The following is a 27499-nucleotide window of genomic DNA, read 5'->3' on the forward strand; positions in this document are numbered from 1 at the left end:
GGCATTTGTTTACATAACTCCTCTCCAAAGCTGCATTTATTTTAATAGATGAGAAAGTGAAATGAACAAGTGCTTCTCATGAAAGACTAGTAATTGATTAGCAGATAGTGGGACAAAAGTAGTATGTAACATGCTAGGAAAAAGAACAATGGACTTCTTCTTCTTCTTCTTCTTCTGCAGCTTCTCCCACTTAAGTGGGGTCACTGTTTGTTATGAGTCTCCTCCACACCTTCCTGTCTTGGGCTGTCACCACATCCAAGTTCTTCATCTTCAAGTCCTCTTCTACCAGCTCCCTCCATCTCTTCTTTGGCCGCCCACGCTTCCGTCTTCCTTGCACATCCATCTGCATGACCCTTCTTCCCACATATTCGTCCTCCCTCCTCATCACATGACCAAACCATCTCAACCTTGCCTCCTGTATTTTCGCTCCTAAGTTCGTAACTTTCACTGTTCCCCTGACATAGTCATTTCTCAGATGATCCTTTCTGGTCACACCGCACATCCACCTAAGCATTCTCATCTCTGCTACTTCCATCCTGCTAATGTTATTTTTCCTCAGGGCCACAGTTTCTATAGCATATGTCATAGCTGGCCTCACTACTGTCCTATAAATTTTGCCTTTCAGATTGATCGGCACCCTCTTATCACATAACACTCCAGCCATCTCCCTCCAGTTCCTCCAACCTGCTTGTATCCTGCATCCCACTTCCTTCTCACCTCCTCCATCTTCTTCCACTGTCGAACCTAAGTATCTAAAGTCTCTCACCTTCCTGATGACATTTCCTTCCAGCTCCAGGTCTGTCTCCTGGCCAACGCCCACTGTGCAACACATATACTCTGTCTTACTTCTGCTCAGTCTCATACCTCTCTCTTCCAGTACTTTTCTCCATCTTTCCAGTTTAGTTTCCGCTTCTTCTCTTGAATCTACACACAGCAAGATGTCATCTGCATACAACATTGTCCAAGGTGCATCTTCTCTCACCTCCTCTGTTACCACCTCCATCACAATATTAAACAGAAACGGACTTAATGCTGACCCTTGATGCAAGCCAACTGTTACTTGAAAACTTTCTGTCTGTCCCAAACAGGTCCGAACACTTGTCTTCACGTTTCTGTACATTTCCTGCACCAACCTGACATATTTCTCCGGCACCTTCTTCTCCCTCAGACACCTCCAGACTTCTTGCCTTGGCACTCTATCGTATGCTTTCTCCAGATCACTAAATGCCAGATGTAGCTCCCTTTGTTTCTCTCGATATTTTTCCATCATCTGTCGTAACCCAAAGATAGCATCTGTTGTTGATCTACCAGGCATGAAGCCAAATTGTTCCTTTGCAATCTCCACCTCCTCCCTCAATCTACCATCAAGAACCCTTTCTAGGATCTTCATTGTGTGGGATCTTCATTATATTCAAATTATTGAATATAATTTGAATTTGGTTGCTTTAAATTCTCTTAAAGATGTTTATTCTCTTTGTTGTGGTGGTGTATATACATTGGTGTCCGAAACCTAAGGATGAATACTATATCTGAAGATTACAACTGCAAATTCAGATGAATCAGAGAGTTATACACTGACAGTTTTGAGTAGAAAGCGAGTGCACATTCAAATTTTTGAATTGCATGCAAAGGGGTCACATGATAGCACTTAACAGGATAAAAGGCAAAATGCTGTGCTAAGTGAATTGTGTTTGAAGGAAGCTCTTTTCACGAAGGAATAAAGTTGCAAACTTGGATGCCTTTTAATGTCTCAAACACATTATCTAGATGATTTCTAGATAGACTTTGTGTTTCTTAGGAAGGACCTCCCACGATGAGTCTTTTGACTCCATGGAGGCCTGAATAATAATAATAATAATAATAATAATGATGATGATGATTTCATGTGGGGGAAGAATTATTGGAAAGCTTGAAAAAGGCCACAGAATTAATGATATTGCCAGAGAGTTTGGAATCTTACATGGCATTGTAACAAGGCTCTGGCAGCATTTCAATGTGTTATGTGAAATGTGTTCTAGACATCTGCCTAGAGGTCACCCTCACTTTACCATGGAGCATGAAGACAGATTTTTAGTTATAACAGCTAAATGTAATCGATGCATCATGGCAGGTCAGCTTGCAAGTCAGCTCCATTCAAACACACATAGGTATGCAGATGTCTCGACAAACTGGCAAGATGTCTGTATGCCCAAAGGTCTGTAGTCTGCATGTAGTCTTCAAATAATTACAGCTTCCGTTTTATAATCTTCTGCATTAGATTCTCCTTTGGAGAATTCATTAGAGCTCTTCATTTATGACTTTCTATGCCCATTGTAAAATTATGTTATATACCCTTTACCTATCTACCTCTTACTCATTTATCACTCTTAATTCTCTCTTAAGTCTCATTAATTCCTTACTCATACAAATCTTATTATTTCTTTAACTGTTGGGCGCTATAAATGTATTGAATGATAGTGCACCGCACTGTTAACAAAGACACTGCCTCAGGCTAGAGCCAATCCTGTTGTTATATTTCTGGTATTAACCCCGTTTCTAATTTTGGAAAAATTTATTTGTTAACGCTGCGCCATCCAAAATTATTAGACTAAAGAAGCTTTGTTGTCTGGTAGAAAACACTCAGAATGGCACAATATTCAATATTCATACAATTACTATTCCAAATTTCATCAAAAACTTCGATCTTAATTTTACTGCAGTCATGGCTATCCCCAAAATCTTGATTCGCACAGGTTCTACTTTATGAGTGGTGCATTGAGAACATAGATCAGGCAAGTTATTAGGTTGACAAGAAAGGATTTATTCATAAAAAAAAATATGGTACAATTACTGATAATTACTTAACTAAACTAATTCAGTCATGCAGGTGTAACCTGAACATTCTTAATCCTTCTCAACATGAAGCAAAATCTATTACTAAACAAATTATGAATTCCTTCCAACTACTTAACATTCTTGGGTAATCATTTACCAAACTTAGTCTTAGGAATTATTTGACTATAACAAAACTATATATTCAATCACAACTCTTTACAAGTCTTCATACACAGAGCTAGAACATTCTACTTGTGGATCAGATTCTAAAGTCCTATTACACTTCGAAAGTCCATAACTTATCAGTTCCTATCTTCATTACAATCTAACATTCCTGTATATACAAAAGATTGAAAGTTCTTACATTACTGGGGCATTAGGATCTCTCTGGCTTTCTCGTTTGATCATCTGTTATATTCTTACGGCTCATTGTTTCTTCCTTCGGTTTACTGCTTTCAGAAAAGACTGGATAGCGAATACATTCACGATTCACTTCCTTCGATGTAGGCGAAGCTGGTCTGTGGGGATTGGTCCACGTGGTTCTGCATATCATCTCAGTCTATGCTGATTTTACCGCTGTGCTGAGGCCTAAGCTCACTCTGGATCTCTGTCTGACTGCATAGCTGCCAATGGACATCGTCCTTCTCGACCGCACTCGAACTTCCTTCTCCCAGAACGACAAGAACAAGATGGAAAAAGCCCCGAGTTGGCATTGCCAAGCTCTATGTATTCACTGCTGTGATATTCTCCTGACTACGTCATTGTTTTTACCCGGCACCTAATTCTTCTCCACTCTGTGCCGTCGCTCCTCCTTTCGTGTCCACGGGAACTTCCTGCACGCCTTTTTAGACTTTGCGTATGGGACTACCTCCGAACATGTTCTTAATCCGCTTATCTCGTCTGTAACTTTGATCTAAACTTTCGTATACTAACATTTTTTCACCTATTTTCAACCTCTGTTGTATTTACAAAGACACTTAACATTATAATACATAAGGAGAATTTTAAATCATGGATTTTATCATTATTTTACAATCAATTTCACCCTTACCAATATACAAGTATTTCTCTGAGAATTTTGATGCTTGTTAAATCTGAATGAAATGTAGTACAATAAATTTCTCCTTCATTCAAGAATTAACACCATCCTATTCTTAGAATCTTCCTGTAACAAGTTCTTTCAAATGCCAAAATTCTTTTTTCTTGAGTCATTATTTATTACCCACGTTTCAGATCCATACAGTACACCGCTGAAGATGCATGTTTCTAGTACTCTTAATTTTGTTTGCAGGCTGATCACTTTACCTTTCCAAATGTTATCCATGGCCTTCAGATTTGTTCTTCCCTTTACAATCCTAATCTTTATTTCTTTTTTACAGTCCAAATCATATGTCATTTTACTTCCCAAATATGTGAATTGTTCTACATTTTCTATATCAGTTCCATCCACTTGTATCTTTTGTTTCACGTTCTTCTCACCAAATACCATTGTCTTTGGTTTTTCCAAGTTCATAACAAGTCCAAATCTCTTCCCTTCCTCATTTAACAGTTTCAATGTTTTTTCTAGTTCTCTTTCGTCTTCTTCATAATAACAATGTCATCTGCAAATCTCAGATTGTTACTTCTCATCCCATGCACTGATATTCCTTTTGCATCTTCCTTCATTTTGTTCATTGCTCTTTCTAAATGTGTGATGAAAATGCTTGTTGATATTGGATTCCCCTATCTAGTACCTCTGCTTGTTCTAAACCATTTTCCCAAATCATAACCTATTCTAAATGCTGCAACTGCATTCTTGTAAACATCTATTAATATAGCTATTAGTTTTCTGTCAATTCCATAGGATTCTAGGACTGCTAATGTCACTTTCTGGTCGATACTGTCAAATGCCTTCTGAAAATCAACAAAGCAAATATATATGTTTTTGTTTTTTCTCCTAATTTTCTATTAATCTCATTGTCAAAATCTGTTGAATTGTAGTTCTATCTTTCCTAAATCCTGCTTGCTCGTCTGCAAGGTATGCTTCCAATTGTGTTCTCAATCTTTCTGTCAATATCATCATCATCATCACCTTGCCAAGATCAAGGCAATTTTAGCTTATTTCCTTTCTTGTATGTATAATGTCACTAATATCGATTTCACCCGCTCCTCTGGCATTTTCCCTTCTTTCCATACCATGTTACATAGTTGGTACATTTCTGTAACCAAAGTTTCGCCACCATATTTAATCATTTCTCCAGTGATATTATCATTACCAGGACACTTGTTGTGTTTTAGCCATCCTGTTGCTTTTTCTACCTCTCCTCTTAAAATTTCCATATCATACTCATTACATGGTGGTGCTATTTGCTTCAATTCTTCATTCAGTTTCCCAACACTATCTAAATCTAGTTTTTCTTCATATAACTCACTACAGTATCTTGTCCACTGCTGTACAATTTTATCTTTACTCATCAATACTTTGCCTTTTTCATCTTTAATTGTGGTCTGTTTTGGTTGCTACCTTCTATTAATGGTTCTAATGATTTTGTATACCTCCCTAGTTTTATGCTCTCCATAGTGCTGTTCTATATTATTGCAATGGGCTTCTAACCATTTCATCTTATCCTTTGTGATTGCTTTTTTCACTTCATTACACTTTCTTCTATATTGCTCCTCTATTTCTTCTGATGTATCTCTTCTTATCTTCAGCATTCTTTTCTCCTGTACTAACTTCAGTGTTTCTTGTCTAATCCACTTCTTGTTGATCTTTTCTTTTTCTGGTACTGTTTCTTCGACTGCATATTCTATCGCCTTCATTACTCCTTTCACTCTCAGATTCGAATTTTTTTTCTTTCCATATTTAAGTTTCTCTTCTAAAACTGTTCTGTACCTTCTTCCTATTTCTGCTTCACTTATTCTTGCTGTATCTCTTTGTTTCTGATGTTGGGGTTTATATATTTTTTTAAATTTCAATTTGATGTTTGCAATCACTAAACTATGTCTATATCCGCTCCTTGAAAAGTTCGACACTGCTGTACTGATGTTATCTATCTTCTTTTAATCGTAATCATATCGATCATGTTCTTGGTTTTTCCCATCATTTGATCGGCACGTCAGTATTCTACAATCCTTTTGTTGGAATCTTGTGTTATAGATCATTATCTCGTAGTTCACAGCAAATTCTACATTTTTTCACCTCGTTCATTTCTTTCTCTGAAACCATATTTTCCCATGATGCTTTCCCAGCTATCATTATCTATTACGACTTTGGCATTCCATTCTCCTTCAATAATTAGCATCTTGCTTTGGTATTGTTTCTATTGTTTCTGTCAGATCTTTGTAAAATAAGTCAATATCCTCATCTGTACTGTCAGATGTGGGTGCATATATGTGGATTATTGATATATTAAATGGTTTTGCTTGAAATCTGGCTACTATGATTCATTCATTGACTAGTTTGTATCCTAACATGCCTCTCTAGCTCTTTTGTTAAGAAGGAAGCCAACTCTTGCTTTGTGGTTGGTGTCATGCCTTGACCATATGACTTTGCACCCATTTATCTCTCCTGATGATATCCATTGCATTTCTGCCAGTCCTAATATATCACACCAATATCTCTTCATTTCCTCGCTAAGTAGTTCTAGTTTTCCTGACATCCAGAGTGTCTGTACATTCCATGTTCCTACTTATAGTAGTTCTGTTAGTTTCAGTTTCTTTCGGTATCCCATTTTTCAATCCAGTCCCCGATCACTCGATTGGTATCACGGACCTTGTTCATCCAGGCGACATCAGCTGGCATGTTTTGGCTGTATCATATAGGAATAGGCATCAGATAACAATCATGTTTTTTCTTTACAGTCAAAGGATCGACACTCATCTGACCGACCCTCTTCCTTTATCCAGGCTTGGGACTGACACGAAACCCCTAAGGATCCCATGGTGGATGCTGGAAGTTAAAGAGGCAGTGAACGAAAAGAAGAAAGTATATCGAAAGCTCCTGGCAATAAGTCAGCTTCTTGTGCTCTTAAAGAATACAGAGACAAATGTAAGGCATCGGTGTTTTGAGGTGCTAAAGACGTTAAGGTGTTAATTTTCTTGAAAAGGGTAAAACAACTGGGGAATATATTATTCCGATCTTTTAACTAGACTAGATGAAAAAATTCATGAGAAAAGACCCGGTTTGCAGAAGAAAAAAAAAATCATCTTTCATCAGGGCAATGCACCTGCCCACATAAGTGTTTTGGTACTGGGAAAATTAAGGGATCTGTACTATGAATTGTTGGAACATCCACCCTATTCTCCAGATTTGGCTCCCTCTGACTTCTATCTCTTTCCAAAACTAAAACTCTTCTTTGCTTGTCAGCATTTTTCTTCGAATCAAGAGGTGATTGCTGCTGCAGAGGGGTATTTTGCAGATCTTAATGAGAACCACTACAGGGATGGGATAATGGTGCTGGAGCATCGCTGGAATAAATGTATTAGTCTTAAGGGAGATTATGTTGAAAAATAAAAATAAATTTGTTTTTTCATTGTTAGACCGAAAACTTTTCAAACCACCCTTGTATAATGGCTGCATGCACGTAGGTCGCATTGCTACAGAATCCAACTTTACACATGAATTCAAGTGTAGTCTAGATGAGATCAGAAGTGAACGTTCTCATAATTGAGGATATGAATACTGGCTTGCTGAGGAATAGCAGCTCCTCTCAAGATTATTTAGATTTACTTGCCATGCATGAACTTGAACAATATATTAATATTCCCATAAGAGAATTCAATGGTGGTAGATCATACTGAGATCATATATTCAGGAGAACTTTAAATAGAAACAAAATCCAAGCAGTAGTTTGTGGCAACCTCTCATGGATCACTTTCCAATCGGTGTTAAAGTGCATTTGCAAGTACAGCACAGAGACAGTACAACTGAAAACCTTCCCTCAACTGGCTACAGAGAGTATTGAAGCATACCTGGAGCACCATCTCTTGGGAAGAGATAATGATGGAAACAAATATTGATACTTCGTATCATAAACTTATTGAAATATTAAACAGTAAAATAAGACTCAATTAAAAGAAAGTAAAAATAGGGTGGATGTTCCAACAATTCATAGTGCAGATCCCTTAATTTTCCCAGTACCAAAACACTTATGTGGGCAGGTGCATTGCCCTGATGAAAGATGATTTTTTTTTCTTCTGCAAACCGGGTCTTTTCTCATGAATTTTTTCATCTTGTCTGGTTAAAAGATCGGAATAATATATTCCCCGGTTATTGTTTTACCCTTTTCAAGAAAATTAATAAACAATACGTCTTTAGCACCTCAAAACACCGATGCCATGACCTTTCCTACTGATGGAACCGACTTTGTCTTCTTTGGCGCTGAACAACCTGCTTCTGTCCTCTGTTTTGACTGCTGTTTGTATTCTGGTGTGTAATGGTGAATCCAAGTCTCATCCATAGTATTAAATCGACTCACAAAATCAGTTTTATTCTTGTTAAAATGCTCCAACACTGTTCAGAGATTTTTTGTGCGGTTGCATTTTTGATCTGCTGTGAGCAAGCGCAACATCCATCTTTTGCAAAGCTTTTTCATTTGCAATTCTTTATGCAAAATATATCCTACATGTTCTTTTGAAATGCCTATGGTCTCAGCAATTTCACTCACTTTGACTCACCGGTCATCCAATACCATATCATGCACTTGATCAACGATTTCTGGTGTTATTACACTTTTTTGGACATCCTTCACATGGATCATCTTCAAAACTGGTACAGCCGCGTTTAAACTCGGCAGCCCATTTCTTAATTGTCAAAAATGAAGGGGAAGAGTGACGAATGACAAAGAAGAATGACATGCAATTTCACATGGATGCTTATGATAGATGTACCAACTTAGAAAAAAAATAAATCTTTCCGATAGCGTTGCTATCTATGGTCGAGGCCGAGAACTTTTCAGACCACCCTCACATATATTATGATGGACTAAATATAAATTGACATTTTCAACTGTTTTAATTTTTATGTTACTACCAATGTTTATTAACGGGTATGGAATTTCAAATAAAGATAACTCACTTCCAGATTTGTAATAATTTCTACATTGATTATAACTTCTAAATCTGCTTAAATGGTACAAATCAACTTTTTCATCTTTAACCCAAATTTCTGTTAATATCAGAACATCTAGCTGATAGTTGAAATTGTCTAGAAGTAATTCTGTGTGTTCTAATTTATCTCAAATATTTCTTATATTTATATGCAAAATATTCAAAGTACTCAGTGTCTGATGATAAAAAGTATCTTAATTCTACTGAATCATGACACACTATACACTTACGAAAAGCGATATCACAGTTGCTATTCTTATCTGCCATTGTTGTTCATGAATCAGTTTTTATTCTTGATGTTTTCTCATAGTTTACACAAATCTTCTTTGCATCTGATCAACCATATTTTTTATTATTATTATTATTATTATGTGACTCCTCCAGGGAGTCCAAAGACTCATCGAGGGAGAGTGTGCCAACAGCATTGAATGATTGGTCTCTTTCCAACTACTAACCGGGCTCAAACTTGCTTAACTTTTTGCTGAGCCATTGGTAGCAGAGGCTCTACCAATCGACCAACCTTATATATCGTCTCTTCTCATTAAAGGTTTGTCCTTTTGATCCAGAGATATTTGCAGTGTACTTCTTTACTCATTATAGTTAATCTTGATTTTATGTGCAATTTTCTTTGCTATTTCATGCATATTTTCAAGTGGCTCATGAGGAACACCAACAATTTCCAGGTTTGAGCTAATTGCCTGTTGATACAGGTCATCCACTGTTTCATGAATGTTTTTAAGCTCCTTATGCAGCTCCATATTTGCTAGTTCAGTGTTTTTTGTTTTAAGTTCCTAAACTTCTTGTGTCAGGCCAGCAATGATAGCCAGAAAGTAATCTATTTTGTTTGAGATATATTCTGTTGAACTTCTTAAGTCGTTGATGTCTTTTTTTTTTAATTCTTTCATTATCCCCATTAAATCTGTAATAGAGATGTTGTCCATGTTACTTATCTCTGGAATGCATGAGCCATCACCCCTGGGAGAAGTTGCCGGTGGGCATTGGTTAGCACTGGAATGGTGTCCGTTGTGGAACAAAGAATTTGAACACTGAGCAGGTCTTAGTTATTATTATTATTATTCCTGATACCTCCAACGAGGCAAAAGACTCATCGTGGGAGGACACCTACAACTGTCTCAACCACTACACCGAACCTCTACTACGAATCATTTCCATGAACGCCATCTACTGCCCACCATCACCACAACTAGTATTTTTTGTCTGTAAATTGTGTGTGTTCTAAAGGGCCAATTTGTCTGTATGTGGGATGAAAAACCCGAGTTTCCGGGAGAAAAAACCCTGCTACCTCTGTATGAGATCAGCTAACTCACCTTTGATTGAAATCGTCCAGATAAATCATCCGAATTTGCACGAAACATATTTCAAGTTTTGTTTTCTGTTTTTAGAGAGCTTTTTAAATTGGCTTTTGCTGAGACCAGCCCAGTGAAAATGATTACTGCTTATGCATTTTTCTGCACACTTCATAACAGATGTAATATCAATAACTATATCTTCACAAACTTTGCAGCAAACTGCCATTATATTAGATAGAGTTAGTGGTAAATTTAAAATACTTTAATTAAAATAGTCTGGATTAGAGATGGATGTTAGACTACAAATTAAAAATACCAAGAAGCTATATTCTTTGCATCTTTCATTTGTAGCATAAGCAAGTGAAAAAACTTCCAACATCTATCTCTAATCCATCTATCAACATCTATCTCTAATCTAACGTGTGGCAACTTTTGGCTACTTGTATATGGAAATATGACTTCTTCATTACTTCAACCTTGGTACACTTCTGGGTCTGGCTCCCACTGATGAGACCTCAGTAAAGGTCGAAACTGATCTGGGTAGTGATCCTTCCCATAATGCATTGTGCATGTCCATAAGGATATGGTCTTTGCATTATGGGTTATTAAGGCAAGTGATGTAAAGCTATTTGCTTCTGTAATTACACACTTGGATAAAGGATTAAAACAAAGGATTAAATTGCACCATATGGGTTTGGATATCAGGTTAGTGGATTGATTGGTGATTGGCTCGCTGATAGATATCAGAGAGTTGTATAACAGAGCAGTCTCAGGGAGTATTAGAAGTGGAGTTCTACAGGGTTTAGTCCTGGGACCATTGCTGTTCAGTCTTTATGTCAGTAATATTGTCACAGGACAAAGGGGGTGGGAAGTTCAGTTGTTTACAAACAATGTGAAGCTTGGGAGGGTTATTAGTAATAGTGCTTATGTTTTGGCTCTTCAAGAGGATTTTAAAAAGCTGGAAAGGTGGGAAAAGCCATGGGGATGTCATTTTAATGCACCTAAATATAAGTTTTTACAATTTGGGATCCACAGATGGGATGCTTCATACTCATTTGGTGGAGTTATACTGGAGAAGTGGAGGAAGCAAGGGATCTAAGAGTGATTGTGGATTGAGATTTGATATTCTGAGGATGTATTCCAAAGGTGAAGTTTTCTCAGAGAATTGTGGCAATGTCGAGAAGTATATTGACCATGAGAGATAAAATGTGCTGGTCCCATTGTATAAAGCTTTGATCAGACCACATCTGTATTTCTTTGCTCAGATCTGGTCACCAGGATTTGAAAGGGGATGAAGTAACCTTCTAGAGGATGCAGAGATGGATAACAAAAATGATATCAGGACTGTACGACATTGATTATGAGAATGGGCTGAGGGCATGCAGACCGTAGAGTTTCATGGATAGTAGGCAAAGGGGGTGGGTATGATCGTCTATTTAAGCTGTTGCAGGGTTATTATCATATTAACACTGAGGAGATTTTTCATATGGTAGAATGAGGAAAAGGAGCGAGGACAAGGGAGCCATCCCTGGAAGTTGCAAAAGAAGGTGGTGAGTAAAAGACTAAGATCTAAGTTTTCTGCATGGAAAACTTAGATCTTAGCCTATTAGATTTTTGTTTTCTAGTGTTAACCTCCCACAATGAGCTTTGTGACTCCATGGGGATCAGGAAAATGAAATGTAGTAAAAGTTGTTTTACTACATTTCAGTAAGTAAAGGCATAATTGACTGATTTAATGGCCTAAATACTCAACCCCATTAACAGAAAATTGGTAATTAGAGTACTATAAAGATAAATTTGCTTCATGGAGATTCTTTACAAATTCTATAGAATCTTGAAATGGCTACCTACTGTATGTCTTTTGAATAAAATAGATCATATTGGAAAAAGGTAATTTCATTGAGACTTGTTTAATAAAACATAATTCATTATGGTTTGGAATAAATGGCAGAATTTCATGTGCCTTGTGATAATCTACGTAATTGGAATTGCTGCCATGTAGTGGCAGCAGTTTAGTATTTGTTTGATATCTATGCTGAGGACATCAAGCATGTAGCATTGGATGAGCTTAAGACAGAAATTTGAATAGGTAGTAGATTGATCAATAATCTGAGTTATGCCAATGATATAGTAGTTCTTTGTAATGACAGGGAAAAACTAGGACAAATTCTTGACAAAATTAAGGAGATCAGTGAAAACAGAGGATTTCAACTCAATCCTAGCAAGACAAGGATTATGGTTTTCAAAGGAAATTACAGTCAGGGAAGCTCCTAAGAAACAAGTGTACCTTAATGGAGAAAGAACTGAGGAATTCAGTAAGTTTGAGTACCTGGGATCCATTATTAATGAAGAATTGCTTAGAAGACATTAGAAGAAGACAAATAAAACAGCAGTCAGAGACTTGTCCAAAATCTGGAATGATGGATCTGTCTCCAGAGGAACATAGTTGAGGATTATGAATGCAGCTGTTTTTCTAACGGTGACTTATGGATGTGAGAAGACTTATGTAACCTAAAGAAGTCTGATAGGAAAAGGATAGCTGCTTTTGAGATGTGTTGTTAAAGAAAGCTGTTGAGGATATCATATACTGAAAGGCAGACAAGGATCAGTAGATCTCTAAGGCTCCATAAGGATATTTACAGAAGAAAGTAGAAATACTTTGGACACATTGAAAGGATGGAAGGAGGACTTTTGAAAACAGTAATAGAAGGTAAAGTTCCTGAAAAAAGAGTATGGGATAGACAGTCAGTGAGATCAACGGATGGTATGTCTTGAGTGGCTGATCATCAGAGAGTTGAAGTCTCCAGAAAAGCATACAACAAGACCACCTGGCAAAGACTGGTGTACTACATCATTGAGCAACTGATTGACCATACTACACCTGTTGATGTCAAGTGAATAGATGTAGATGGCCATGTAGTGCTAAATGCATAGTACTTTATATTCTTTCTTTAAAGAGATCTTGAAAGTAGGCCATCATTTAAATCTAGTTTTATAAAAAAAAGTGCTTTCACTGAACAGATCAATAATTCCTAAATCTTACAAGGTGGAAACTGGATTTCTTTTGTAATTTTGTTTATATGAAAGGGCAGTTTTACTGAGAATTTGAGTTCTTAATTATTCCAGCCTTTTCATATTGAAAATACTCCCTGCATTTCAAAGGATTTTCATATTTATTATTATTATTATTCATGATACCTCCAAGGAGTCCGAAGACTCATCGCGGGAGGACACTCACTGTACAACTCTCCGTCTCCATCACTACACCGATCATCTACTACCAATCATCTATATCAGCACCATCCACTGCCCACCGCCTCCACCACAGCTAGTATTTTTTGTCTATAAATTATGTGTGTTCTGAAGGGCTGACTTGTCTATATGTGGGATGAAAAACGCGAGTTTCTGGGAGAAAAAAACCCTGCTACCTCTGTATGAGATCGGCTAACTCACTTTCGATTGAAAAGTCCATATAAAGATTCCTCCCGTCATGGCGAGAATCGAACTTAGGCCTTTTCCAATCAAATGGTGCAATGTATCATCATTCTTTCAATTGCGCTACGGCCATTTTATTATATTAATACATTTATTTATATTAATTTATATGAAGCTGGATACTAATTTGTACTGTGTACTCTACTACATTAGCACAAGACATTGGAAAAATATCCTCAGTATAAAAATTTGCAAAAAAAAAAAAAAAAAACTTAGTTCCACTTAGTTTTCTTTTATATTTTATGCATTTTCCGTCTTATTGGTATTTAAAATCCCAGTAAATACTTCATCTTGCAAGGCTATTCTCAGTTTTTTGAAAAACCAGTGGAGATTGCTTTAATTCTTTGCTGACTGGTGAGGTAGTAATCCACACAAGGATTATTATTGTTGTTATTATTATTATTATTATTACGGGCTACTCCATGGAGTAGCCCGTAATAATAATCAAAGGGGTGCTAAACATCATGCCAAACACTATCCAACATTTATGCAGTATCTATCATACTTTGTTTTGAACTCATTCACAGTCATGGCACTCAGAACAGCTATTCACCACTCTCCAAGCAAAAAATCTAGTTCTAACACCCTTGCTAGCTACACTCTTGCTCAGTTTTTAAGGATGGCCCTAGTTCCTCCCACCACCACAAAACCTGTTCTGAAAAATTTCCTCTGTATTAATTCCTCTGTAAAACCTTCAGTAATTTGTATGTCTCGATCATTTCACCCCTTTTCTGCCTGTCAACAAATTTCTGAAAATCTATCCACAAATCTTCAACCTGTTCTTGTAAGGTTCATTCCATCGACCTGCTACCATCTTGGTCACTTGGTTCTGGATCCTCTCTGCCTCTTCTTCATTGTCAAGAAACCCAGGTGACCAGATCTGTGCGCAGTAGTCAAGATGGGGTCTTATCAAGGCTTGATTAAGAGGAATAATAACCTGCTTTTCAGAGTATTCTTCAGTAACCAAGTAATATGATGAGCTGCTTTAGCTACTTTTGCAGAAACCCTCTAAACTTTAACTCCCTATCCACCAACACTCCCAAATCTCTGGCTTTGTCAATTTCTTGGAGTACAGTTCCATCAATGTGGTATGCAGCTGGTAATCTTTTCATCCCAAAATACATAACCTTACACTTTGCCACATTAAACTGACATCCATTCTTCTTCGTCCAGACTGCCAGTCTATCCAAATCATCCTGCAAAATTTAATCTATGCAAAATCCTGCAAAACATCATCTATATTAACTATTGCTCTATCCAATTTCACATCATCGACAAACAACTGAACATTTCCTCTCAGATCCTTTCCTATATCATTAATGTACAAATTAAACAGTAGCAGCCCAACAGCAGCTCCCTGCGACACACCACTAGTCGCATGTCTTCTTCTAGACTCTTCTGGACTCTCTGATATCTCTCCATTGATCACCCTTTTATTCACCTCACCAACCCTATATCCATCCCTGTGTTTTGCAGTTAATTGATTAGAATTCCACATGGTGTATTTTTAAAAATTCCAGCAGTATTACTGTAAACCCATATCCACCTCAGCTGTCACTGAATTATAAAACATGAACAAGTTACGGAGGCATGACCTATCCCTTCACAAAACCATGCCCCCCCACACACACACATACATACTATGTACCTCGATAACAACTCCTGATATGCTAATCAGTCAGTTATTTTCTGCATCAATCTTGGAGTCTCCTTTATGCAGTGGTACTATTTTCCACCTCCTTGGGTCTAACCCAGAACTGACAATTAGATTAAATAATGTGGGCAAAGGCACCACAGTTCCCTTGCATCTTCATATAAAACTCAAGCTAGTATACTATCTAATCCCATAGCTGTATTCACATCAAGGTTCTGTAATATACTATGAACCTCCATTTCATTTCCCTCATTTCCTATATGAGTCTTTGCCTCTCTCGTTACTGCAATAGATCATATACTCTTGCAAAGTGTTCACTTAGTATTTCTACTATTTCAACTATTCAGTTATCTCCTTACCATCAGCATTCATTAAAATCATTCTGCCATAAACATTCTTCCTTTTAGTTGCAACATATTAAAAGAACTGTTTGGGATTATCTTTGGCCTCCACTGCTAATTTCTTTTCATACTCCTTTTGTCTTTCTTACTACACTGGTTACCCTTCTGGCCTTGTACTGCTGATGTGCCTGCTGATCACTTTTCTCCTTGAATTCCCTCTACATTTTTTTTTTTTTTTTGTAGCTCTAGGTTTAATTGTCATATTCATCCATTTAACTCCTACTTAATATACTCTCCTGATTCTATGTCGACTATGACTTCCCTCAAACATGCCTTTGCCACTTCTCATGGACTATCAACATGCAGCTCTTGCAGTTTCATGTGCCATGGAATTACAGGGCTGTAAATATGATAAGCTTAGGAGATTGATTGATCAGTGCCATGGCATGGAATGGAATTACAGGGCTGTAAGTAGGACAAGCTTAACTGAAAATTCCACACATTTAGCCACCTCCCAGGTCAAGAACATATGATCACTCTCACCACTTGGTGGCAACATGGTCATATTGGTTATAGACAGATTCTCTGATGCAATTACTAGATCTAGCACTCTCAAATCCCTAGTATATTCCATCACATGCTGTCTCAGGTTATTGTTCCTTAGTAACTGCATAAATTCTATTTCCTTCCTCTCGTATGTCCTCTTCTCCTTCCAATCTACACTATCTACCAATAATTGTCTGGAGATCCCTGTTATTTGAAGTTATGGAACATTCCAGATTTGTTAATAACACAAAAACAATGTATAGATAGTAGGAAGCAGTATTTCATTGTAGCAGTTGAATACAGGTGGTATGGCAACACAATGCGAACTCAGTGACTTTGAGAGAGAGTGTCATTGTGGGCCATGGTGTCATTGGTTCCATGTCCGTACCTGCCATTGCTGCTCAACTGGAGCATCCAAAATCAATGGTTGGCAATGTTATCAACCAATGGAGATGTTCTAGTATCACTAGAACATCGTGCAGGAAAACATCCAGGGCATCTGCCAAAAATGACTGACAGGGACAGGAGGGTGTTGAAACAGGTAGCATAAACAAAATCGATTACAATCAGCACAGACCATCTGTGATGAGTTCCAGAATGCCAGTAACACCATGATGAGCACTAATACTATACAAAAAGAGCTCCATTTATTGGGTTTCCACAGAAGAGCAGCGGCACCCAATCCAAACATCACAACATTGAACAAGGTGGCTTGTCTGGCCTGGTACAAAGAGCGTGTGAACTGGACAATTGACCAGTGAAAAGTGGTACTCTGGAATGATGAATGAAGGTTCACCTGTTTCCACTCTGATAGTAGGGTGTAGAGGCAGCCTGGTGAACATTTGTTGCCACAGTGTGTTGTACCCACAGTGAAGTTTGGTGGTGGTGGAGTAATGGTGTGGGGCGTATTCAGCTGGTTTGGAGTGGGACCACTGATCGGTGCCTGTGGTTCCATGAAGGCAGCTCAGTACCTTGATATTCTGGATGATCAGGTGCTGTCTACACTGCCAAGTTTTTATGGAATGGACCTGTGTTACTATCAAGACGACAATGCCCCATGCCACAGAGCTGGCTGTTATGGAATGCTATGAGGAGATGGGTTAGGTTAGGTTAGGTAACGACTGCTCTTGTCTGCACAGAATCGTGACCTCAACCCCATCAAACACTTGTGGAATGAGAGTAGTGATTGAGGTCAAGAGCAGGACATCCTCGATCTTTCTCTGAATTAGTGTTGCTTTGATGGAGGAATGGAGACAAATTCCACCTGATGTCTGCCACACATTGGTGAAAAGCCTCCCTCAAAGGTTGAGGTGATCAATGCCAAAGGTATTAGGCGAACCCTAATATCCAATATTAGGATTCACCTGCTGGTATCAATTGTAAATTGATAAAGTGGCTGGATAATTATTGGTAGATAGTGTGTGTGTGTGTGTGTGTGTGTGTGTGTGTGTGGTTCCCATAGTTGAGATCCCCATAATAATTACATACCCTCCACTTATTGAGCTTTAATTTGCTGATGCATACTATCCCCATTATCTTTTCCAATCCCTGATCTATAGAAGCATCTAACTGTATATTTTGTTCTGTTGTCCTCTATCTTACACCAGATAACATTAAATATGCTATTTTCTCTTGCCTGCAGTTGAACTTCTACTCTCTTCGGTTTCATTTCATTGGCTGTCATCAATAACACTCCTCCCCCATTCTTTTCTCTTTATTCTCCCTGAATGCATTATACCCTTCACATTCTATCCCACTAACTATACATCTTCTGTCAGCCATGTCTCACAAATGCCAGTAACCTTTGGCAAGGATTAACTAACCAATGCCATAAACTCTTCCCTGTTGTTCCAAATGCTCCTGGCTTTAGTGTACATAAAGTGCAAAAGCCCATTACTCATACTGCTATCCTGATGCTTTATACTAACTATCCCATTCTGATTTTTTACCAGTGGCTTAGGCATTTTATGCAAATTCTTACACTCACTTGCCTCACAGATATCTGCATATCCACTCAACAGCCCTCCCCCCAAAAGCTCTATTTTCCCTGAATATGCATATCCACTTTCATTTCATTCAACAACACTTTTTCCATATTCTGAACATCAAATCCATTCAGATGCAAACCATCTTTGTATAAGTCATTTTGTCCATCAAATTCACTCCACACATCCACAAACTCCACATTATTCCTTCGGCATAACCTGCACATTGAGTCATTCGCTGTTATGTTTCAGCTCTACTCTGTCATACCGCAGCAACTGACTCACTGTCTTAACTTTTTCACTTTTTTCTTTTGCTACTTCCTGTAATTATTTCTTGTCCTCCCTCATGCCATAATTTCTCCTTTCAAATTGTTCATTCAAGCCGAAATCATCAACCTTCACTTTACCCTTTTGCACTCTAATAGTGTCACTCACATCAATTTTTGCACTTGGGAAGCAAGATTTTGTCAAATGCTTACCAATCACACCTCTTATTATAGAATCGCCGTACATGACTCGCTTCTTGATTTTTTCTTCTCTCTTTACTCAAGCATTCATTTCTCTTTTCTTGCACTTCCTTCTTTATTATTTCAGCTAACCCACTTGCCATATATTTCTTTATTCATTGCAGCTCCTGCATCATCATGTATCGGTTCGCATAGCCGAGCTATCTCCCTCATTACAGCCAATTCTTCATGCTTTACATCCATCATACCACTGTTCTTTTGATCAATGATTTTGCTCTCTCTCTCTCTCTCTCCCAATTATGACGTTTAACCCCTGTTTCAATACTGTCTGCCATTACACTGTCACAGATATTTTCACGTGTATTCTCTGTTCCATCTATAGCTTCAATCTCATGACCTGACCTGACCCACACTTTTGACCCTCGCTTTCATAGCATTTTCGGCACACTTTCCCACCACTATCACTTTCAAACCAAATTCCATTTACCTTTGGTAATGCATACATCTCACAGACATTGCACTGTACCCTTTGGTTGCATTCTTTAAACAATGATGCCTTGAATGCTATTGTTTTGCTTTGCATTTGTGTTATGTGCTACACTACCCGATGCAACCTACCATACAGAAACATTATATTAATTATATTGAGAATAAAACTTCGAACTTAATCTAATTAACACCACGATACAATCTAATTCTAACACAATTTTTAACTAATATCGCTATTTTTTTTTTAAACTTGACAACTTAGCTTTTGGAACTCTGCAAACACTGGCCCACCACCATACGCCACCTGATGGCATAGGATGCTGTACCATTCAAAAAAATTACATGAAAAAAACACATTTTAAGAAGTGAGTTCTAAACAGTACTTGTAATTTTGGATTAGGGGATTGATACTTGTTAATTGAAATTAGAAATCATTAAGACTGAAGTAGTAGTACAGATGATAACAGAAAATAATAAAATGCAATACTATATATAATGTAATACAAGTACTGTGCAAGCAGGTGATAGTATAGAGACAAATGGGTTAAAGAAATGACTGAAAACAAGGTGGGGAGTAGATTAGAAGGAACTGTACTACACTTTGTAACCAAGAGCCATTGCCATACTGTTTACTAGAAAAATGTAAATGTAGGCAATAACATTACCTTTTTGTATTGCTACTACACATCTCTCATGTGTAGTAGCAGAACCATACCAAAATGTACACACACACATACATTTTTATATATAGAAAATGGCTAGGGTGTTAACTTACCCTGTCATTGTTCATTATATTCTTGATGGAGGAAGTTATAATGTTCTTCATATTTGCTTTTATTTTTTCAGCTTGATGCTCCTCTCTTCATTACCTGGTTTCAATGTATTGTTAGTGTTTTTCTGTGTGTGTTATTTAGTGATCTTTCAACTGTGCTCCCAGGAGTTATCACCTTTCCTGCTGTGCAGGTGAATATTTCAGTTATGAGTAAGGTAAGCTTTATATAACTTAAATATTTATTAATAATGAAAATTATGACATAATGCACATGAGATTTTTAAATTTAATTTACAATATTAGGTGTTATATAAACTACGCATTCACAGGTTACTGGTATATATATATATCTGCTGTTATCATGAGCTTATGTACAGGGTTCTACATATGTGAGTATACAAAAGTAGTATTGCAGTGGTGAAGTGGAGAGCAAGAGAACCCCTAGGTATGGAGTTAATACATGTAAATTTATATTTGCTCATAAATCATTTTATATATGTGAATGCAATTTTCACTATGGGGAAGCAAATATCTTGTGTACTTGTAGTATAATGAAGTATTACATCTTCATAACATGCAGAAGAAACCAGGTGTTTGATATCCTTGATATGTATGTGTGAAAATCTTTAGACAGTTCTTGAATTTCATTGATCAGTTTCAGACTACCTTCCATTTTTTGGAGGTGTGAAATATCTTAAATGTTACACTAAGTCTTTGGAGGAGAGTTTGCTTTAGTGTGTTATTATCAGAATCCTATTTATAGATAGCTTGGAAAACTAGTATAATGCTATTATGCCATTACACAGAGGCCAAAGGTCTATAGGTTTTTTGGCCACTTAGGCACAAAACAGAAGTTTTTGACCCATATATCATTTTGTGCTTTATGTATGGTTTTGTTTGCCAATTCTTCTCTGTTTCCCACCATTTCCTTTGTTTTTCCTGGCTGATCATGGTGGAGGGAAGCCTCCCAATAATGGTACTGGTCTTTTTTTTAATTCTTATCTTGCTTTTTTTTCTGTATTCTTCACCCTAACTTCTCTTAAGCCTTTTTTTTTTTTTTTTTTTACTGTTCTGTCTTCCAGACCATCATCACTGGAATCCAATGTCCTGCTGCTGTGTTTGCCATATGAGTCATGGTCAACTGGAAAGCAGGACGGTTGTAGTCCTTCATTATTCTGGCCCTTGCTTTGGCAAGTTAAATGGTCTGGGATGGCTTGGCCAGGGTCATTTAACTCTCCTACCCACATGGCAAGGGAGGGAGCCCAAGGCTTGATATGGTGCTGGTAATAGCATCTAGGGTAAACTTGACATTCTGCTTCTGAGTGCATTTATTTATTACTGGATAGTGGGCATCTGGGTATGTCTCCATGGTGGGTGAGAATCTCTGGCATTGAATAAAAAATTCCTTGAGCATGAATCTTTCATCCTCAAATATTTCAGGGGTCAGCACATGATAGGTGCATCATTTGATAACAAATCCAGTGATATTTGACAAGAATATCACTGGATTGTGATTATAGTTCAGTAATAGTCTTGTCGAAATATCATGTTAGCAGCCCTCAGAAAAACTTCTGAGAACAACTTCAGTGACTGTAATACCAACAATGGTAATACTTCATAATACACTCAACCGTTCTACCCGCATGATATTAGAATGGGATATTCTTGATGTTCTAGATGAGGAGATATGTTCATCACTCTAAGATCAAAGAGTGATAGGTAGATTATGTATCCCCTGTTTAGGGATGGCCACCTGGTTCCTACCAAAAATATCATCCGTACTTTTGATGCATCCATGCTTCTAACATTGGTTAAAGCAGGATATCTTACTTGTCCTGTTAGTCTCTACTATCCTAATCCACAAATATGTTTTAAATATCAGAAATATGGTATTCTCGAATTAGCTGTTATGGCTCTACCATGTGGGTGAAATGTGGTAATAAAGAAAATGGTATAATAATGTCTTCATTGATCTTTTTAGTATATTTCAGAGTTAGTGCCTTTATAGCACACTGGGACATTTGCATCCTTCCATTGGAAAAAGGCTTAAGTTTGATTCTTGGCATGACAAGAGGAAACATTATATGCATTTTTTTCAATTGAAGGTGAGTTAGCCGATCTCATACAGAGGCTGCATGGTTTTTATTCCCGGAAACTCAGGTTTTTCATCCCACATACAGACAAATCGGTCTTGAGAACACATGCAATTTACAGACAAAAAATACTAGTGGTGGTGGTGGTGGTAGGGAGTAGTAGATGGCATTAGTGATGATGGTAGTGGTGGTTTGCTGTAGTTGGTGGATTATGTGGTGGAGACAGAGAGCTGCAGAGAACGCTCCCTCCCTCGATAACTCCTTGGAGGTGTCATGTAATAATAATCATAATAATAATACATCAAACAGACTACAACTTGAAGATTCTTACATGCCACTCAGCGTCACCATCCATTACAAAAGGTACTCATGATGAAAACAATACTGGACAGAGCTTACAACATTTCCAGTACATCAGAAAAAAAAGCAATGAAGATCTCAGTTGATACAAACCAAAAATGATTAAGAAAATAATGTGTTGCTTGGCAATGAAATCTAAATGTGTCATACTTCCAGGGAGGACGTTCAGTCTAATGCAGAACAAATGCAGGATATAAAAACAGAACAAAATATATTAGGACACAAAGAGGAAGCTAGCAGGAATTACACCTGTCTTGAAAATTTATGTTCAGAAGGTGGTAATTAAGAAAATATGAAAAGCAACTCAAAACATGTATGTCTATTTCACAATCTTATAATTTCAACATGCCTGAACTATAAGATTGTGAGTGCTTCTCTATGGAACACAGTCAGTTACCCAGCCTATTATGGTCTTATTCCTAAAATGATCCCATTTGATGCAAACCCTCTTAACTAGGATATCACTGAAAGACAAACCACCATACACCCCCCACAACAAAAATGATTACTTCTGTATCCATTAAAAGTTAACTAAATTCAAAACTGTACTTTTTGAGGAAATTACGATGTAGACCAATATTGACTACAATAAATTTAATTAATGCTTCCAATATTTTGGCAAAGTCAAATTGCCATCATCAGGGAACAAAATATAATAAGATACATGCACGCAGGCATTATACTGAATAATGAAGTTGAATCATGTTAACTGAGAATAGGCCTAAAGTATTAAATAGTGCCCTCTAGTGCTAAATTGGGCATCCTTGGCTGTCTTTTGGGCTGAAGTACTGAGGATGAGAGCCTCTCAGATCTGAGAGGCTCTCATCTTAGAATTGTTAGAATTAGCATCAGGTGTGCAGCACTCTCCCACCTCAACAAGTATCTATCTATCCCAATGGCTTTAACAGGCCTTTAAGGCCCACAACTTTCCAAGCATGCTTGGATTTCGTAACCGAAATACGAGGATAGAATGGTCACTCCTATGCCTCAAGGTATTCTTGGCTGTATCCCTGTGTGTTCAAGGGGCCAGTTTTCCTGCTTGTGGGATGAAAAACACCAGATAAACTGGCGGAAAAAACCCTACTGCCCGCACCCAAGACCGGCTAACTTGGCTATGGCTGAGGAAGATCCTTCAGCTCCTCACGTCTCCGACGGGAATCGAACCTAGGACACCCCTTCTCCAGGCATATGGTTGCGAAGTGCAAAGCCACTAGGCTAACCACACGGACACCTCAACAAGTATGGTTGTATTAATTTACCAATGATCTGGGAGACTAGCATTATAAGACCTAATAGCCAGACTTTTCTGAATTAACTTTGTAGTTATCTAATCTATAGTGGGTGCCATGTAAGGACATTAGGTGTCAGTTACAATTTAAATTGTTTCTACAATTATTAATCACTGTGTGCTTGTCACGCTTGTTATTTGCTTTGATGATGTACCTTAGAAAAACCAGTTTAATAAATGTATTTTTTAAATCTCGATGTTGTTTATGCCATTAAGCATTATTATGAATGATAAACGACATCTATGTTTCAGCATTTATGTTTTCAACATATTGTGTATCGATCCTAAATATAGACTACAAATAGGTTATAAGATGAAGACTGATTAATCAATGGTATCATGGAAGCACTGATAAATGAATTGCTTAAATTAACTCTGAAATTAAGCATTGGCAGTCTAGTCAGCATAGAAACAGAAGTGAAGTTGTTCTTGCTTCCACATAGGTAACAATCATCTTACACATTGTTATCTACTGAGGGCTGATGAGCCAAGTATGTGTAAGCAGTGTTACACTAGCCTTATCATTTGGAGGTTTGAAGCGGCTTGAAAAAGTTTCATGCTTGTAGAGCAGGATTTCTTGACTATTTAAAAAATAAAATACAGTGGATTCCAGTTACTTGGGACAAATCAGGACTAGAACACTTTATCCCAATTAAGTGGCTCCCTCAATTATGTGAAATTTTATGGAAAAAGCTAAAATATCAGAAAAAAATTAAAAATGTTTAAAAAGAGGCAAACTTTTCAGTATACCTTTGTTAACCATGTTTTTCTTTAAAAAACTAAACATACACATGTCAGTATCCCTCAAGAAGTTAATTATACATAGGTATATAAAGAAGTATATTTTCCAACAATTATTTTGAAGTGATTTATTGAGCATTCCCTTTCTAGACTGCAACTGAACAAAATCAGCACAGGTATCTAATTCAGATAAAGGCTGTCTTCATAGCCTCCTTGCATAAAGTAGCATCATAATTCAGCAATAAATTTCCTGGTTAGTCACTCACTCATGTTCAAGTGTGTCATCCTCGTTACTTTCCTTGTCTTCCATCATCTTTAGGTGTGGTGTTGCAATTTGTTCAGCAATTGCATTCTTACAATCTTCATTTTCGTTGTAACGTTGATGGCTATTGTCAATGCATAAGAACTTTTCATAGTTTCTGACATGTTGCAGTTCCAAAATTATTTTGTTTTTATTATCAGTCATATTTGCCATTTCCTGGTCTGAATTCTTAAAACCACAATAAGTAAAGCAGTTTTGAATTGTTTTGCTGCTTATTTCTCACCACTTATCTGCAACAAATTGTACTGTCTGTAAAATGGTAACCTTTTTTGTAGATTGCTTCTTTGGCCATTGAAGATAACATCAGTAGATTTTTTTCAATTGTTTCAAGGATGTAGCATATCAACCTTTCATGATACAGTGTCTCAAATTTTTTATGATTTCCGTGTCCAGTGGCTGGACATGGAAATACTGGGGACGTGTTGTTAGCAGGAAGAAATTCGAGTTGAATGTTTTTCAAACAATTTAATTGAGGGTGTGCTGCATAGTTTTCCAGAAGCAGAAAAATATTTCTTGAATTTCGTTGTAATTCTGCATCCTATCTCATTAGTCATTCCTGAAAAATAACAGAAGTCTCCATGCATTCTTGTTGGCATAATACAGAACTGGCAAATTGTCTATTCTAAGCATCGAGTCTTGGCACTTTTTTCAGTTACCAACAGTTTCCATTGTCATTTCCCGACATGTTACAGCAGCAGCACAACACAGTAATGCGACCCGTTGTTTTTTTTGAACTTGACAGCACTTCAATTTTATAGCTCAAGGAACCATCTGACATCGCATGGTAAAACAGACCAGTTTCGTCATCATCATAGATTTCATCAGGACTAAATTTCTGCTGCAATTCAGGTAATTTAATTGATTTCCACTGTTCAGCACTTGCAATTTCGGCACTGGATTTCTCACCATGTGTCTTCTTAAATTTTATTTCATGTCTGGTTATCATGATGGAAAACCAACCATCTATAGCTTTAAAGCTCATGTGACCTAGCTTTCTAGCTAACTCTACTGATTTCGTTTTTAACTTTTGTCCATTAACATGCACACCTCGTCCAGTTACAATAGAGAACCACTGATTGAGAGCCTCCTCAACATCTGTATCCTTGCTTTCTTCCTTCTGTTTTTGGGATTTTGCTTGTTGTCCATCATGCAATGCCCATTCTGCTCACTATTTGTCCTGCTGGCATAACAAAGATGCAATTTTTTGGTTTTGGAACAATGGTTATCTCTGCCACCTGACAGTGACTATTGTTAGACAGTTAGCTTTTTATTTTGTCAAGTAAGGCAATTTTATCTGCTAATATTAAATCCTTCCTTGGCATCTTGACAGGGACCTTATAAAAACAAACAAGTTTTTTTTGTGTTATATTCTTGATTTGTTTCTGCTCTTCAATTGTTTGTCCCAAATAAATGGCTGTCCCAATTAACTGGAATCTACTGTATATATAAAGTAAATCAATAAATATAGAAGAAGGGAAAAATCCTTACTCCACCCATGGTACAAATGTAGTGTAGATTTACAAATAAGCTTTTGTTGGTTGGGAGCCACATAAAAAAATGATTATATTCTAGTGGACTGCCAGCATTTCCCTCAAGAGAGGAATGAAAAATTTACTTATCTTACTGCATCGTATAGAATCAGGCAGATCTTTACAGACTCAGACAAACTGCATGGAGTTGTTTTTTTTTAAATAATTTTTTACTCTTTGCAAAGAATTACATTATACAAATTAATTTGATCATAATTGCTATGTGTAGATATGTCATGACCTAAATTTTTAAAATTTGTTTTTTGTGACCATGTAATCAGTGACCATGTTATGTAGTAATTTCTGTTTATTATTATTTATTATTACCTTATGTACTTGTGTTACCTTTAGAATGGTACAATATGACCTTTGTTGTCCTTGTGTTGATAAATCATGAAGTATCCAGTCATCCTTTGTCTTTTGCTAAATTCATTATGTCAAACCCTGCATTCCTACAAACTATTTCTCTGGTTCTTGCTATTTGTTGAAATGGATGTGGTGAACTTTTCCAAAGAACCATTTTCTTATCTGTCTCTGCTCTAGAAAACCACAATCTTTATTCTCTGTTACCTTCTTCAATCACTACTGATCTTCCTTTTCGTAGTTACAACTTTATGATCCCATTTTTTATGGAGAAGGTGTCATTGTAGCCTGCTTGACTGAGTAGTTAGTGTATCCACTCTCCAATCAACAGGCCATGGATTCAAATCCTGCCATGGCTATGAATGTTGTGATTGTTTTTGTTTGGGAGATGAATTTTATGGCTCAGTATGAGATTTCCATCACACTTTTTGGAGTCCTGAAGTGGAATGAAAAAAAGTTCCGTATTTGGTGTTTAGAGCAGGGTTTCTGGATGATGCAACTTCTGTTCATCTGCATTTCCACCTCTCTCTCTCTCATCCTGATGGTACCACCGTTCACCCAAAGATAAAGCTGACCTCACTCTTTTCCTTCGATCTCCTACCATACCAGTATGCAAGCACTGTACGCTTCCTATAGTTTTTCTCCAAAAAGAAAAATAACTTGGACACTAAAACATTTTCTGGTACTGATGGCATCTCTCCAATTGTTCTCAAACATTGTACCTCCAGAACTAACACCTGTCGTTCATCATCTCCACAATCTATTATACATAGCTGGTATTAGCCCAGTGCTTGGAAGTAATCTCACATCCAGCCTATTCTAAAAATCGCTATCACCTTTGTC

The 27499-nt window shown here is 37.2% G+C and overlaps 1 protein-coding gene across 2 annotated transcripts in view; it reads left to right on the forward strand.

The window, feature by feature from the left end:
- nac (GDP-fucose transporter nac) overlaps positions 1-27499 on the forward strand; it is a 356711-nt gene that overhangs the window by 122051 nt on the left and 207161 nt on the right. The window contains exon 3 of one of the 2 annotated variants that reach the window (XM_090393057.1): positions 20035-20175. In XM_090393057.1, coding sequence (XP_090249183.1) covers positions 20035-20175 — 141 coding nt within the window. The remainder of the gene's footprint in view (positions 1-20034; positions 20176-27499) is intronic. The other variant, XM_090393058.1, reaches the window with a different exon arrangement.

The sequence above is a fragment of the Typopeltis vanoorti genome, chromosome 5, assembly GCF_054136105.1.
Source record: "Typopeltis vanoorti isolate ZY-2024b chromosome 5, IOZ_Tvanoo_1.0, whole genome shotgun sequence".
Classification (NCBI taxonomy): Eukaryota; Metazoa; Arthropoda; class Arachnida; order Uropygi; family Thelyphonidae; genus Typopeltis; species Typopeltis vanoorti.